This window comes from Nicotiana tomentosiformis, chromosome 12, assembly GCF_000390325.3.
Source record: "Nicotiana tomentosiformis chromosome 12, ASM39032v3, whole genome shotgun sequence".
In the NCBI taxonomy this organism is placed as follows: Eukaryota; Viridiplantae; Streptophyta; class Magnoliopsida; order Solanales; family Solanaceae; genus Nicotiana; species Nicotiana tomentosiformis.
The window spans coordinates 98,346,127-98,360,239 of record NC_090823.1 but is presented as its reverse complement, the minus strand read 5'-3'; the positions used below and the strand labels follow the sequence as shown (position 1 = coordinate 98,360,239).

Sequence of the window (14,113 nt, the reverse complement as noted above, 5' to 3'; positions counted from 1 at the left end):
CAAAATATGGGACAACCCTAGAATCAAAGATTAAAAATCGGATTTCGTATAAATTGTCAAATATAAAATATAAGAGGAAAACATGAAGAAAACAAATCGGGAAAGAAAAATTGAAGAGGAAAAAAGGGTCTAACTTCTAAGGGAGAAAAAGCATACACTGCAAGAGTTGGAAGGCGTCCGGCTCCGGCAGATTGTGATAGCAACGCCGACGATCAACAGAAACAGAATCCTAGCTTTTTTGATTTGGGAGTTGAGAAGATTAGAAGAAACAACCTTATGGTTTATTTATTAAAAAGAATAAATGGAGTAGTTTAAAGGAAGGCAAAATGTCGTTTGGACTTTGAAGTTATTTGGGGATTACGACATCATTTAATTTCTGCTTTCTTAAAAAGAAAAATTGTAAAAAATAAGAAAATAGCTCACTGCTTTCAACAGGATTCGAACCCACATGTTTTCCAAGCGAACCCAGAACTCTTACCATTGAACCCAGATCCCTTTTGTTACTGGGTTCAACATGATATAGTTATATATAAACAATAAATTTTTCAATACAAATACAGGGTCTCGAAAAAAGTCACTGGGTTTGCTCGAACCTGCACCCTCTACAGTAGCTCCTCCCCTGTATATAGCTATGGTACATTCAAAGAAAGGCCAGGCCATTCATGCATGTAGATGGACAATATAACTACACCTGCATGAATATCATCTGAAACTATAACTAACTCGTATGATCAGTTTTTACTCGCGTTAGGCCCGATTAATCTGAATTTGCACTGCAAAAGGTCCCTACCCACTCTCTCATTAAGTGTTGAAGGGATCATATCTATCGTCACAAATAGTATGATTAATTCTTTATAGTTGTATAAGGTCAAAACCGAGTTTGCCCTTCGTATGAATAATCGAGATTGGAACATGATAGACCAAGATTCAACTTCGTGTAATATCAAGTCATGATGCGAAATTAGGTTACCGAACTCGAGGCCCAGAGGTCGAGCAAAATAGAGACCGGTCAAGATCGAGATCGGCTAAGATCAAGGTCGAGCAAAATAGAGACCGGTCAAGATCGAGATCGGCTAAGATCAAGGTCGAGCAAAATAGAGACCGGTCAAGATCGAGATCGGCTAAAGATAAAGGTCGAGCAAAAAAGAGACTGGTCAAGATCAAGATCGGTCAAGATCGAGATCAGGCTAAATAGAGACCGATGAAAGCTTATCGAGCCAAAAAATAGAAAGCCGAAATATCCGCAATTGGGCGAGAATCTCGGCAGAAATCACGGCGCATATCAATGAGAGGACAATTAATTAATCTATCATGGAATTCCTTGCTGTATTTAAAAATTATATTAAGAATAGGACCTCCTACTATATAAAAGGGGGTCTGATTATTTGTAAGGGAGATTCATTCAGATTCATAGAACATAAGGCAATATACTATCTTTTTTCTGGTTTTGATATTGAGTCATATTGTTCCCCTATCAGTTACTCTCTATTAAGTTTGAGGGTGATAAAACTTGAAGGCTTAGGCTAATTAATTCATTCGGTTAGCATTCATTTCTTCTACAGTCTATTTCGATATTCATTTATATATTTTTTTAATTTGTACCGAATTATACTATATATCCTTAGAACCGCGTATAAATTCAATTGATTATCCATTTTTCGGATAAATAATTCATTTTTCGGGTAAACAGTTTGGCGCCCACTGTGGGGCTAAGTATAATAGTGGTTATTTGATACAAATCTCTGTAACACACACTATTTTACATTTTCTCTTGGAAGTATCTTTGATTTCAGGCTAAAAATGACGAACTCTCAAATAATACTCCTACATATCGACAACGAATCTGGCCATCAAGGGGATAATAACAACGGAACGCCCATGGATGAAAGGCCACCCACCGACCCTATTGAAACTCGGGCCGTGGATCCAATTGATGTTAATTTGCATATGGCCATCGAAGCGAACCAACATTCCGGTCCCAAAAATAGCATCCATAGTGGAATCCGATCTGCAGCTCGAAATACCCAAAATGTTGGAGAAGACGGGATTAACCTGCGTATGATCTTCGAAATGCTGCAAGCTCAACATGTGGTGATAGCTCAGTTGCAGAGCCAAACCCAGGCACTGAGCAGGGCCGAGTTCGGTCCACCCCAAGGAGTCACCTACAAAACAGAGCCAGCTGTGGTAAGGTCAAATGAACAAGAATCAGGGACTAACCCCGAAATTATAAAGATGCTCGAGGAACTCACAAAGCGGATAGAATCATGGGAAAAGAGGATCGAAGCAAACGACAAGAAAGTGGAAACCTATAACTCCAGGGTTGATCAAATCCCGGGGGCACCACCAATACTGAAGGGTTTGGATTCCAAAAAGTTCGTACAAAAGCCTTTCCCCCTGAGCGCAACTCCCAAACTAATCCCCAAGAAGTTCTGCATGCTCGAGATTCCTAAATATAATGGAACGACCGACCCCAACGAGCATGTCACCTCTTACACGTGTGCCATTAAAGGGAACGATCTAGAGGATGACGAGATCGAATCTGTATTACTAAAGAAATTCGGGGAAACCCTGTCAAAAGGAGCAATGATATGGTATCATAATTTACCACCTAACTCTATCGACTCTTTTGCCGTGCTTGCAGATTCTTTTGTCAAAGCACACGCCGGAGCCATAAAGGTCGAGACCAGGAAGTCGGACCTTTTCAAGGTAAAGCAAAAAGAGAACGAGATGCTAAGAGAGTTTGTATCTCATTTTCAAATGGAACGAATGGATCTACCACCGGTCATAGACGATTGGGCCGTTCAAGCTTTCACTCAAGGACTAAATGAACGAAGCTCAGTGGCTTCACAGCAGTTGAAGCAGAACTTAATTGAGTACCCGGCTATTACCTGGGCCGATATACATAATCGATATCAATCAAAGATTAGAGTCGAAGATGACTAGCTGAGGGCTCTTTCTGGTTCCGCTACCAAAAGAGACATCGATCGAGAACCGAGGATGAATAGGGATCAATACCATCCGTATAATAGAAATCGTAGGGGCAACGAACATGGGCACAACTCCATACGAGGTGAGAGGAGAAGCGATCGAGGTCAGGGCTCTCGAGGGTTGATCAGCAAGAATGATTTCGACAGGCACACCGGACCTAAGGAAGCACCACGATTGTTCGAGTATAACTTCAATGTTGATGCATCCACCATCGTATCGGCTATCGGACGCATCAAAGATACTAAATGGCCTTGACTTCTGCAGACTGATCCAGCCCAAAGAAATCCCAATCAAGTATGCAAGTATCATGGCACCCATGGCCACAAAACGGAAGATTGCAGGCAATTGAGAGAGGAAGTGGCCCGGTTATTCAATGAAGGGAACCTTCGGGAGTTTTTAAGTGATCGGGCCAAGAATCATTTCAAAAACAGAGAGTTCAATAGACAAAACGAGCAAGAAGAACCGCAAAACATTATTCACATGATCATCGGAGGAATCGATGTTCCCCAAGGGCCAGTGTTTAAACGCACTAAGGTCTCGATCGTAAGAGAGAAGCAATCTCTAGCTCAGGATTACATACCGAAAGGAACCTTGTCCTTCAACCATGCAACCCCATAACGATGCACTGGTAATATCTGTACTCATGAATGAGACTCAAGTTAAGCGTGTGTTAATTGATCTAGGTAGTTCGGCTAACATCATACGATCGAAGCTCGTAGAGTAACTCGGTCTACAGGACCAGGTTGTGCCCGTGACCCTAGTACTAAATGGATTCAACATGGCATGTGAAACTACTAAGGGCAAGATAACTTTGCCAATAAATGTGGCCGGGACCATCCAAGAAATGAAATTCCACGTGATCGAGGGCGATATGAGGTATAACGCCCTGTTCGGGAGACCATGGATCCACAATATGAGAGCAGTACCCTCGACCCTTCACCAGGTTCTAAAATTCCCAACACTAGAAGAAATCAAAACAATCTACGGGGAGCAACCCGCCGCAAAGGAAATGTTTGCCGTCGACGAAGTGATTCCGATATCGTCGCTCTCATCGACAAAGGGGTCAAATTCGAAGGAGGAGACCAAATAGCAATCACAAACGCCGGCCTCGACCTAACTAGAAAAGCAGGAGTCTGATGAAGATGGTGATTATGGGATCCCTCGATCCTTCATAGTCCCCGATGATTCCGACGCTACCAAATCAAAGGTCGAAGAACTGGAGCAAATCATATTAATCGAACAACTGCCCAAACAAAAGGTATACCTGGAGACGGGGTTAAATCCCGAGCTCAGGAAAAAGTTTATTCAATTTCTTATAGCTAACATGGATTGTTTTACTTGATCCCATCTTGACATGACAGGAATCCCACTAGAAATCACCACCCATAGACTAAGTTTGGATTCGAAGTTTCATCCGGTGAAGCAAAAAAGAAGATCCCAGTCCGAGGTCAAACATGCTTTCATCAAAGACGATGTAACCAAGCTTCTTAAAATAGGGTCAATCCGTGAAGTAAAATACCCCTAATGGTTAGCAAACGTAGTAGTAGTCCCTCAAAAAGGGAACAATCTTAAAATGTGTGTAGATTACAAGGATATAAATAAAGCATGCCCAAAGGATTCTTTTCCTTTGCCTAATATCGATCGCATGATCGATGCCACGACCGGCCACGAGATCCTCAGTTTTCTCGATACCTATTTCGGGTACAATCAAATACAAATGTGCCCGGATGATCAAGAAAAGACCTCGTTCATTACTAAGTATGGTACCTACTACTACAATGTAATGCCATTTAGATTAAAAAATGCTAGTGTCACTTATCAACGCCTAGTAAATCGGATGTTCGAAGAAAAAATAGGAAGATCTATGGAAGTTTACATTGATGGCATGCTAGTTAAGTCCCTGTGAGTAGAGGACCATTTAAAACACTTGCAGGAAACTCTCAGTATATTGAAGAAGTACAACATGAAGCTAAACCCGAAAAAATGTGCATTCGGGGTCGGGTCAGGGAAATTTCTCGGGTTTATGGTATCTAACCGAGGAATCGAGATCAACTCTGACAAGATCAAAGCTATCGATGGCATCACGGTGGTAGACAACGTAAAGGACGTGAAGAGGTTAACCGGGCACATGGCCGCCCTGGGGCGATTTATCTCGAGGTCCTCCAATAAAGGTCACCGATTTTTCTCGTTGCTAAAGAAGAAAAATAATTTCATATGGACCTCGGAATGCTAGCAGGCCTTGGAAGAGCTTAAACAGTACTTATCGAGCCCGCCGCTGCTTCACACACCAAGGGAAGATGAATAACTTTACATATATTTGGCAGTATCGGAGGTAGCGGTAAGTGGAGTCTTAGTCCGGGAAGAATGAGGTATGTAATTTTCCATTTATTATGTCAGTCGGACCTTAAGTGAGGCCGAAACTAGATATCCCCACCTAGAAAAATTGGTGCTCACTTTGATAAGCGCCTCTAGGAAACTAAAACCATACTTTCAATGTCACCCCATATGTGTTGTAACAACATATCCACTTCAAAATGTTTTGCATAAACCCGAGCTTTCGGGACGGTTGGACAAATGGGCCATAGAAATCAGTGAGTATGATATTGAATATCGGCCTCGAACAACAATTAAGTCTCAAATTTTGGCAGACTTCGTAGCTGACTTCACACCGGCCCTAGTACCTGAGGTCGAAAGAGAACTATTGATAAATTCGGGTACGTCCTCAGGAATCTGGACCCTCTTCACGGACGGTGCTTCGAACACGAAAAGGTCCGGGCTCGACATCATACTAAAACCACCCACAGGTAACGTGGTTAGACAATCTATTAGAACTGTGAAATTGACTAACAATGAGGCCGAATACGAGGCCATGATTGCAGGTCTTGAACCAGACAAATGCTTGGGAGTGGAGGTGATAGAGGCCAAATCCGACTCCCTCCTCATAGTAAATCAGGTTAATGGAACCTTCGAAGTTAGAGAAGACCGAATGCAAAGATACCTAGATAATATACAAGTAACTTTTCACCGATTTAAGGAGTGGACTTTGCAACATGTGCCTCGAGATCAGAATAGTGAGGCCGATGCTCTCACAAACTTAGGGTCATCAATCGAGGACAACGAGCTCGATTCAGGGGCCGTCGTGCAACTCATGAGATCAGTAGTTGAAGAAGGTCACGCTGAGATAAATTCCACAAGCTTGACCTGGGATTGAAGAAATAAGTACATAGAATATTTGAAGACCGGAAAGCTTCCCTCGGATCCGAAAGAATGTAAGGCCCTACGCACGAAGGCAACACGATTCACTTTGACTGAAGATGGGACTTTGTTTAGAAGAACGTTCAATGGTCCATTAGCAATATGTCTGGGACCGGGAGACACTGAGTACGTTCTAAGAGAAGTTCACAAAGGCACTTGCGGAAATCACTCCGGTGCTGAATCATTGGTTCAAAAGGTAATCAGAGCCGGCTATTACTGGATCGACATGGACAAAGATACGAAAGAGTTTGTTCGAAAATGTGACGAATGTCAAAAGCATGCGCCAATGATTCGCCAACCCGGGGAATTGCTCCATTCGATTTTGTCACCATGGCCATTTATGAAATGGGGAATGGACATTGTCGGCCCCCTCCCATTGGCACAGGTAAAGCTCAATTTATTTTGTTTATGACTGACTATTTTTCTAAGTGGGTTGAAGCACAGGCTTTCGATAAAGTTAGGGAGAAGGAAGTCATCGACTTCATTTGGGATCACATCATATGTCGATTCGGGATGCCATCCAAAATTGTGTGTGATAACGGGAAATAGTTCATCGGCAGCAAAGTAACCAAATTTCTCGATGATCATAAGATCAAAAGAATCCTATAAACATCTTATCATCCTAGCGGGAACGGGCAAGCCAAATCAACCAACAAAACTATCATCCAAAATCTTAAGAAGAGGTTAACCGATGCCAAAGGAAAGTGGAAGGAAGTTCTACCCGAAGTTCTTTGGGCATATCGCACAACCTCGAAATCCAGTACCGGGGCTACCATATTCTCAATAGTTTGTGGAGCCCAAGATCTAATACCGGTCGAAGTCGGAGAGACGAGCATTCGGTTCCGATATGCAATAAAGGAATCAAATAACGAGGCCATGACTACGAGCCTAGAACTATTGGACGAAAGGCGTGAAACCGCCCTCATCCGATTAGTTGCCCAAAAGCAACGAATCGAGAGATACTACAATCGAAGAACTAATCTTAAATATTTTAATGTAGGGGACTTAGTGATAAGAAAAGTCACCCTCAACACCCGAAATCCTAATGAAGGGAAATTAAGCCCGAATTAGGAAAGACCGTACCAAATTCTAGAGGTCACCGGAAAAAGGGTCTTACAAGCTTGGAACAATGAATGGGGAACAACTACCAAGCAATTGGAACATATCTCGCCTAAAACGGTACTACTGCTAAGGTACGCCTTTTATTTATTCCTTTCCTATTTTCAGATTAACACATGCAGGTGGTCGACAAGAAACGACAACGAGCTTTTTAGCAAACGACATGGAGTCCTTAGGTCTGAAAGCACGTGTTGCACTCGTTTTTCCTCAGACCGAGTTTTGTCCCAAATAGGTTTTTTCGGCAAGGTTTTTAACGAGGCAACAATGAATCATGCTAACTTAGAATCAAGCCCGATTACGAATCGGCATCGGAGATCCATTCGGCATTATCCGAGGTTCCTTTGCAATCAACCTCGAATGCTGGGGAACTACCCTCGGATATGCATTATTTTCGAATATCAACTCTAGAAAGGAAACTAATTCATAAAAGGAGGATCTCGAGAAATAAGGTTTATTGTAAGGGTCAAACGGTCAAATCGAACCGTGCCCATATAGATTGCTCGAACCCTATTTCGATCGAGAATAAATAGAACTATGTTCCTTGCAAACATCTTATGCTTTAAAATTAGCAGAATTTCCTTCTTCTTCCTTCTTTGCAAAGAGCTTTGTACTTCCGAATATAAACAAGACCAAGGGCAATACTTAACCGGAATACGAACGATCTCTCCCTCATTCGGGGACTGCCATCCGACTCAAACAACCCAAGCCGTCGGGACCCCGGGAGCAAAAGACCTAATAGGCAATGCCCCAATTTCTAAAAGTCACGGCCACCCCACTCGGGAACTAATATCTCGGGCAAACCCAAATAAAACGGGAGAACAAGCCCAATGGGTAACTACCGAACTAAAAGGCTACGACCGATTTAACACGGCTCAGAGACATACAAAATCCGTAATAAAAATAAGCCTTTGAAAATGTTAAAACTTTGGACAACCGGTCCTAAAGGCTACCCTCGGTAAAATCCCTAACTTAAGAAAGGAAACAAAGGCAAGATTTGTTCGAACCCTCGAACACAACCTTACTGTTTCGTGCTAAGGCATTTTCAACCTTTGTAAATACAAATAAAGCAAAGAAAAATTACGAGATCCAAAAGGGCAAGAAAATCCATATATTTATACACAATAATTTTTTACAAAGGCCAAATTGGTCTAAATTTACAACGGCCAAAAAACGGCCTTAGAAAAAATGCAAAAGGAAAACAAGAAACCTAATGTCCTAAGTGGCTTCGTCTTCATCGGAGGTTGCATCACCATCCTCAAGATTTTCTCCGTCTTCGGATTCACTTGAGCTGCTCTCGGAGTCTTCCTCAGGAAGGCTAGCCTTCGGGCCCTGGCTTCCTCTGCTTTGGCATTTTCAATTTCGGCCACAATATCGAAGCCCTGGACACTGACCCCCTCGAGAGCTTCCCTTCGAGCCATCATTTCGCATGTTCAACCATGCCCTTGGCCTTGGCCTGGTTGACCTCGACATCGACCCTAAACTGGGCCATTTTAGCATCAGCTCTTTTGTTAGTCTCGGTCATCTCGTATTTGGCCACTTCGAGTTCACCGGCCAAGCTTGCCTTATCAGAAACGGCCAAATCCAACCGATGCTGAAGTTCCTTGATCTGCATCGAGGCCTTCTCTTTCGTAGCTCAGAGCTGGGTCTCGACCGACTCCAGTTGAGCTTGGACGATCTCCTTTTTCGAGACTAGAATGTCCATGTTCTTTTTAAACTCTTCCGCCTCGGCCTGTATCATATCTACCTGCGTTTGGAGTCGTCCGATTTGTTCAAACCTCTGTCGGGCCTGCAAAATTTGATCATTAGTAGTTATCTTCAATTCATCTTCACTATCGTGAAGTACTCGAAATACCTGCTCGGCCATCTCGGCATGCTCATCCCGATTCGTTGCCAAATCTGCCCGAAGTTTCTCACTAAGGAGTTTGTAGGTGTCACTCTTCTCATTGAGGTTCCGAACCTCGGCCTCATGCTCCTCCCGAATTCCAAGGAAAGCCTCATGATGCAACACCAAAGCCTGCAAACAAGGAAGAAGATGTTAGAATTATCTACAACCCTAAGTGTAGAAGAAACAGTAGAGATACCCTCGAGGTTACCCGATTCAGAGCATGTTGGACCTCGTTAAAAAGGAAAGCGGCTCCTACCGCCTTCATCACGGCTTGATCCTCTTCGGTCACCAAGGACCGAAGGTAACTAGCAATCCCCACTGGGGGAGAGAAAACTCGGGCATCCTCCAAGACGGAGAGCACTATTTTCCGCCTACGATCGGGATTAGCACTGGGGACCGGGAATCGGTCCGCCAGTTTTGGGATCGATGAAGACTCGCTTGTGCCCGACCATGATGCTTTCTTTGGTACCGTTAACCCAATGAACCCGATAATATCCTCTGAGTCAGTGGACTCGAGCTCATCCAGAAAACCATGGATATCAGTCGACCCCTGAATACCCTCGAAAGATCGACTTTCCAACATGTTAGCCTCACGGATCATAGCATCCGAAATCTAAGGGGATCCAGTAATGTCAATTATCCCGAGCTCGTCCCTCGAGATATCTTTTGCTGCCCGAGAAGTCCTGCCCCCTGTCTCTCCTTCGACCATCTCAGCTCGGGACGGAATGGCCTCGGCTTTTCCTTGTTCAGGAATTATGGCCAGAGCTCCCTTATCAACCTCCGCCGATTCAGAGGAATGTTGTATCACAACATTGCCCGCACATAGGCTAATTCCTCTTCTCCTTCTTCGGGCTTCTCCCTTAATCGGCGGATCGAGTCCGGAGGCTTAATACCGAAGCCCCCCTTAGGCTTGCGAGATTTCTTCGTCGGTTTTTTCTTTTCCAAGACCGGGGAACTCGGATCCTCTTTTTATTTCTCTTTGACCTGCTTCGGAGTAGGGACCTCTTCGTCAGCAGAGAAAAAGATCAAACGATAAACAATTTAAGAAAGAGACTTACCATGACTACGGGCCTCCCATCAACCCTTCGATAGTTCCATCCAAGCACGCTCAGAGTACGATCTCTATAGCACCAGACCTTCAACCCATTATTTAAGTTCCGAAATCGATTCTGGCATCCGGGACACAGCTGTAACAAGCATAGAAAAAGTGGATCAATAAAATGAAAAGCAGAACCACAAAATTAAACGTTCGAAGGGGAATAATACTCACGATTCATGTTCTATTTGTTAGGAAACGGCATGTCATCAGCAGGGATCAGGTCCGAAGTTCTAACTCGAACGAATCGGCCCATCCAATCTTGGTTACGAGTCTCGTATATGCTCGAGAATGGTGCTTTGGTGGCTCGGCAAACAAGTTTGATTAGCCCTCCTCGATAGAGTCGGGGACTGTAAAGGCGCATGAGGCGATCGAGGGTGAAAAGACACCACTCGACTTTGCTCGAAAAGAATCGGAGGAGAATCACTATTCTCCAAACAGAAGGGTGGATCTGGCCGAGGGTCACGTCATGTCTCTTGCAAAAGGCGACGATGATAGGGTCTAAGGGACCCAACGTGAAGAGATAAGTACAAACACTTAAGAACCCCTCCACATGGGTAGTAATTGATTCTTCAGGCGATGGGACTACCACGTGCTTTTCGCCCTAGTTGCACTCCTTTTTTACTTTGTTGAGAATTTTCTCATTGATTATGTACTAGTACCTCGAGATTGGCTCACATCGGCCCGGTACCGAAGAGGGTTTTTCAACCTTAAAGTCGATGACGGTTGAGCACCTTACTAGAACGAATTTCTTAGGGTGAGGCTCCGCCGCATCCCCGCCACCGGCAGGTCGTGATGAAGAAGCGACCTCTTTTTGCGGCACTGTTTTGGAGGTTTTCGCCATTGATGATCAAAGGAAAAGAGAATTAGGGTTGTATGTGGTGTGAGAATTGTGAAGCAAAAAGATTTTTTTGAAGAAGATGCAAGAGTAGATAAGAAGTTTTGGGTGAAAAGTTTTGAATGAATATGAAGGTTTGAATACTTATAGCCTGGTAATGACGGTTCAAAACTGGTAGTGGCCGACCAACGACTGACAGGCATTTAATGCCTTGGTAACTGAACTGACGGGACGTTTATCACATATGTCATAATCGGGCTCTTCACTGACGTCTTCACCCACCGAGTCAGAGTTCGGAAATTCATATCGTTTCTCGTCATCATCTTTCCGAGAAACGAGGGGACTATATGTATACGGTCAAAATCGAGTTTACCTTTCGTATGAATAATCGAGATTGGAACATGATAGACCAAGGTTCAACTCCGTGTAATATCAAGTCATGATGCGAAGTTAGGTTACCGAGCTCGAGACCCAGAGGTCGAGCAAAATAGAGACCGATCAAGATCGAGATCGGCTAAGACCAAGGTCGAGTAAAATAGAGACTGGTCAAGATCGGAATCGGCTAAAGATCAAGGTCGAGCAAAAAAAGAGACCGGTCAAGATCAAGATCAGCCAAGATCGAGATCGGGCTAAATAGAGACCGATCGAGGCCTCGATCGACCTCGATCGAGGAAAGCTTATCGAGCCAAAAAATAGAAAGCCGAAATATCCGCAATTGGGCGAGAATCTCGACGGAAATCACGACGCATATCAATGAGAGGTCAATTAATTAATCTATCATGAGATTTCTTGTTGTATTTAAAAATTATATTAAGAATATGACCTCCCCACTATATAAAGGGGGGTCTGATTATTTGTAAGGGAGATTCATAGAACATAAGGCAATATACTATCTTTTTTCTGATTTTGATATTGAGTCATATTGTTCCCCTATCAGTTACTCTCCGATCAGTTTGAGGGTGATAAAACTTGAAGGCTTAGGCTAATTAATTCATTTAGTTAGTATTCATTTCTTCTACAGTCTATTTCGATATTCATTTATATATTTTCTCAATTTATACCGAATTATACTACATATCCTTAAAATCGCGTATAAATTCAATTAATTATTCATTTTTCGGATAAACAATCCGTTTTTCGGGTAACAAAATAGTTAACTGAGTGAATACGAGGGAAAAAAAGGACAATCATGATGCTCCGAAACAATTTTCACAGATTGGTGTTATGTCAAAATCACTAGTCAATCAGCAGAAGGGGATATGCAATCGATTACCTTATACAAGCTAAGTAATCATCACGTACTTATTTATATCACAAAGTAGTACTCCTAGTAAGGATTCAGGTAGCATCTTACGACAAACAACGTACGTCCAAAAAGCTTCTCATCTTATAAGCTACCTTTAATGCTACAGAGCTACATATACAACGATACGTGCATAAACATAGACAAAATTACACGAGTGATCAACATAGCAAGCATATTTAGACAGGAAAATATTTGTAAATGCAAAGTCTAATATTTATACATATTTGTTAAAGTCCTTTATATATATATATATATATATAGTATTCAGGGGCACTTGCGCTTGCCACCATGGGTTGTCATGGCAAAGTAGCAGGGGCACAGCTCTTGGTTACCAGAAGTGCCAGGTGGCACACAGTTACAACGGCCACAGCAAGTGCCACATGCTCTCTTGCATATTTTCTGCCTCGACGCCAGACGGCATCTTGCCTCACAGGCTGCTCCACAATCTGCAAATTTTGTTAAGTGATCTCAAGTGGACAAAAGGAACATTTGAATGTGAATTTAGGGCAAGTCTCGAACTACGCATATACATGTAAAAAGAATAATACAATCACACTCAGAACTCATAACGATACAGTTTCGAAAAAAATATCAACTATACATATAATTCTCATTTTTCACAATCTGAAAATTGAATGAAGGGTTAGCAAAATCTTATAGTTACACATGTTTTCAGCTGATATACAGATTAAAGTTGATGTTTAATAGGAGTACTAATAACTCGGGGGGAGGGGCAGGGGAGAAAGAAAGAAAGAAGTAGCTTATATGTATACCTAATTTTGGGGTGTAGAAACTCTCTGTTGCATCCGTGTTCACCTGAATGATCAAATTCATGAGCAGATGTTAGTAACCATACAGAATTTCTATCTTCTTTAAAGTATGCAAAAAAGAAAAGAAAAGAAAAGAAAAGAAAATAAAAAAGCTAACGTAGTATCAATTCATAAATAAATTTCAACAATCATAAGCTAATTAAAGATTATACCACTAATTGGTTGTCAGCTTCCACAAGATGAAGAACTAGTAGAGAGAAAAACACCATAGCAACAAGAATCAGTTTGGAGATAGCCATGGCTAATAGCTCTCGAAGTCCTTGCTAGTTAGTTAGCTGAAGTAACCTTTGCACTATAGTTCAAACTTAAAAACCATTCACTTCTATTATATAGATAGAGACTGAAAAGAGAGAAAAAGTGAGTAACAGCTGTAAACAGCTAGAAAAATTAAAAATTCTTTTGTTATTCCTTTCTTTGACGTGGCAATAACCTAAATAGTGGCATTAGCGGAGATGGGGGAAAGAATATGCATTTGCCTTGATCTTATATATAGAAGAGTAAAATAATTCCTTGCATACCAGAAAGTTCCAATTGTTATAAACAAGTCATCTTAAGATCAACTTTATCTTTGATTAAAAGATTAATGTTTATATATATAACTTTATTTTTGAAAAAATTACCATAATCTATCGGCTGTGCCTTTATTATTCCACAATATAATATCAATATTCTACCAAGGGAAACTAGGGGCTGTCTCAGAATGAACCAAACACAAGAACTAGACAAATCAAAGCTAATGCACTGCACACCTTTGGTAAAAAGGAGTCCTCTACTAGGTTAATGTCAAGCACTCTAG

General features: G+C 42.2%; 1 protein-coding gene across 1 annotated transcript; it reads right to left on the bottom strand.

The window, feature by feature from the left end:
• Positions 1–12,550: 12,550 nt before the first annotated feature.
• LOC104088764 (gibberellin-regulated protein 1-like) lies at positions 12,551–13,635 on the bottom strand. Its single transcript, XM_009593502.4, has 3 exons — positions 13,470–13,635; positions 13,261–13,303; positions 12,551–12,933 (listed from the first exon to the last, which is right to left on the bottom strand). Exons 1-3 carry the CDS (start codon positions 13,554–13,556, stop codon positions 12,752–12,754), a joined length of 312 nt encoding a protein of 103 aa, XP_009591797.1. The 5' UTR covers positions 13,557–13,635; the 3' UTR covers positions 12,551–12,751.
• Positions 13,636–14,113: the final 478 nt, after the last annotated feature.

Excerpts from the sequence above, each read along its gene's own strand:
- LOC104088764 (XM_009593502.4), bottom strand. The coding sequence starts at position 13,556 with ATGGCTATCTCCAAACTGATTCTTGTTGCTATGGTGTTTTTCTCTCTA. Across the intron at positions 13,304-13,469 it reads AAGCTGACAACCAATTAGTG|GTGAACACGGATGCAACAGA; the intron begins GTATAATCTTTA and ends TTGATCATTCAG. Across the intron at positions 12,934-13,260 it reads TTTCTACACCCCAAAATTAG|ATTGTGGAGCAGCCTGTGAG; the intron begins GTATACATATAA and ends CAAAATTTGCAG.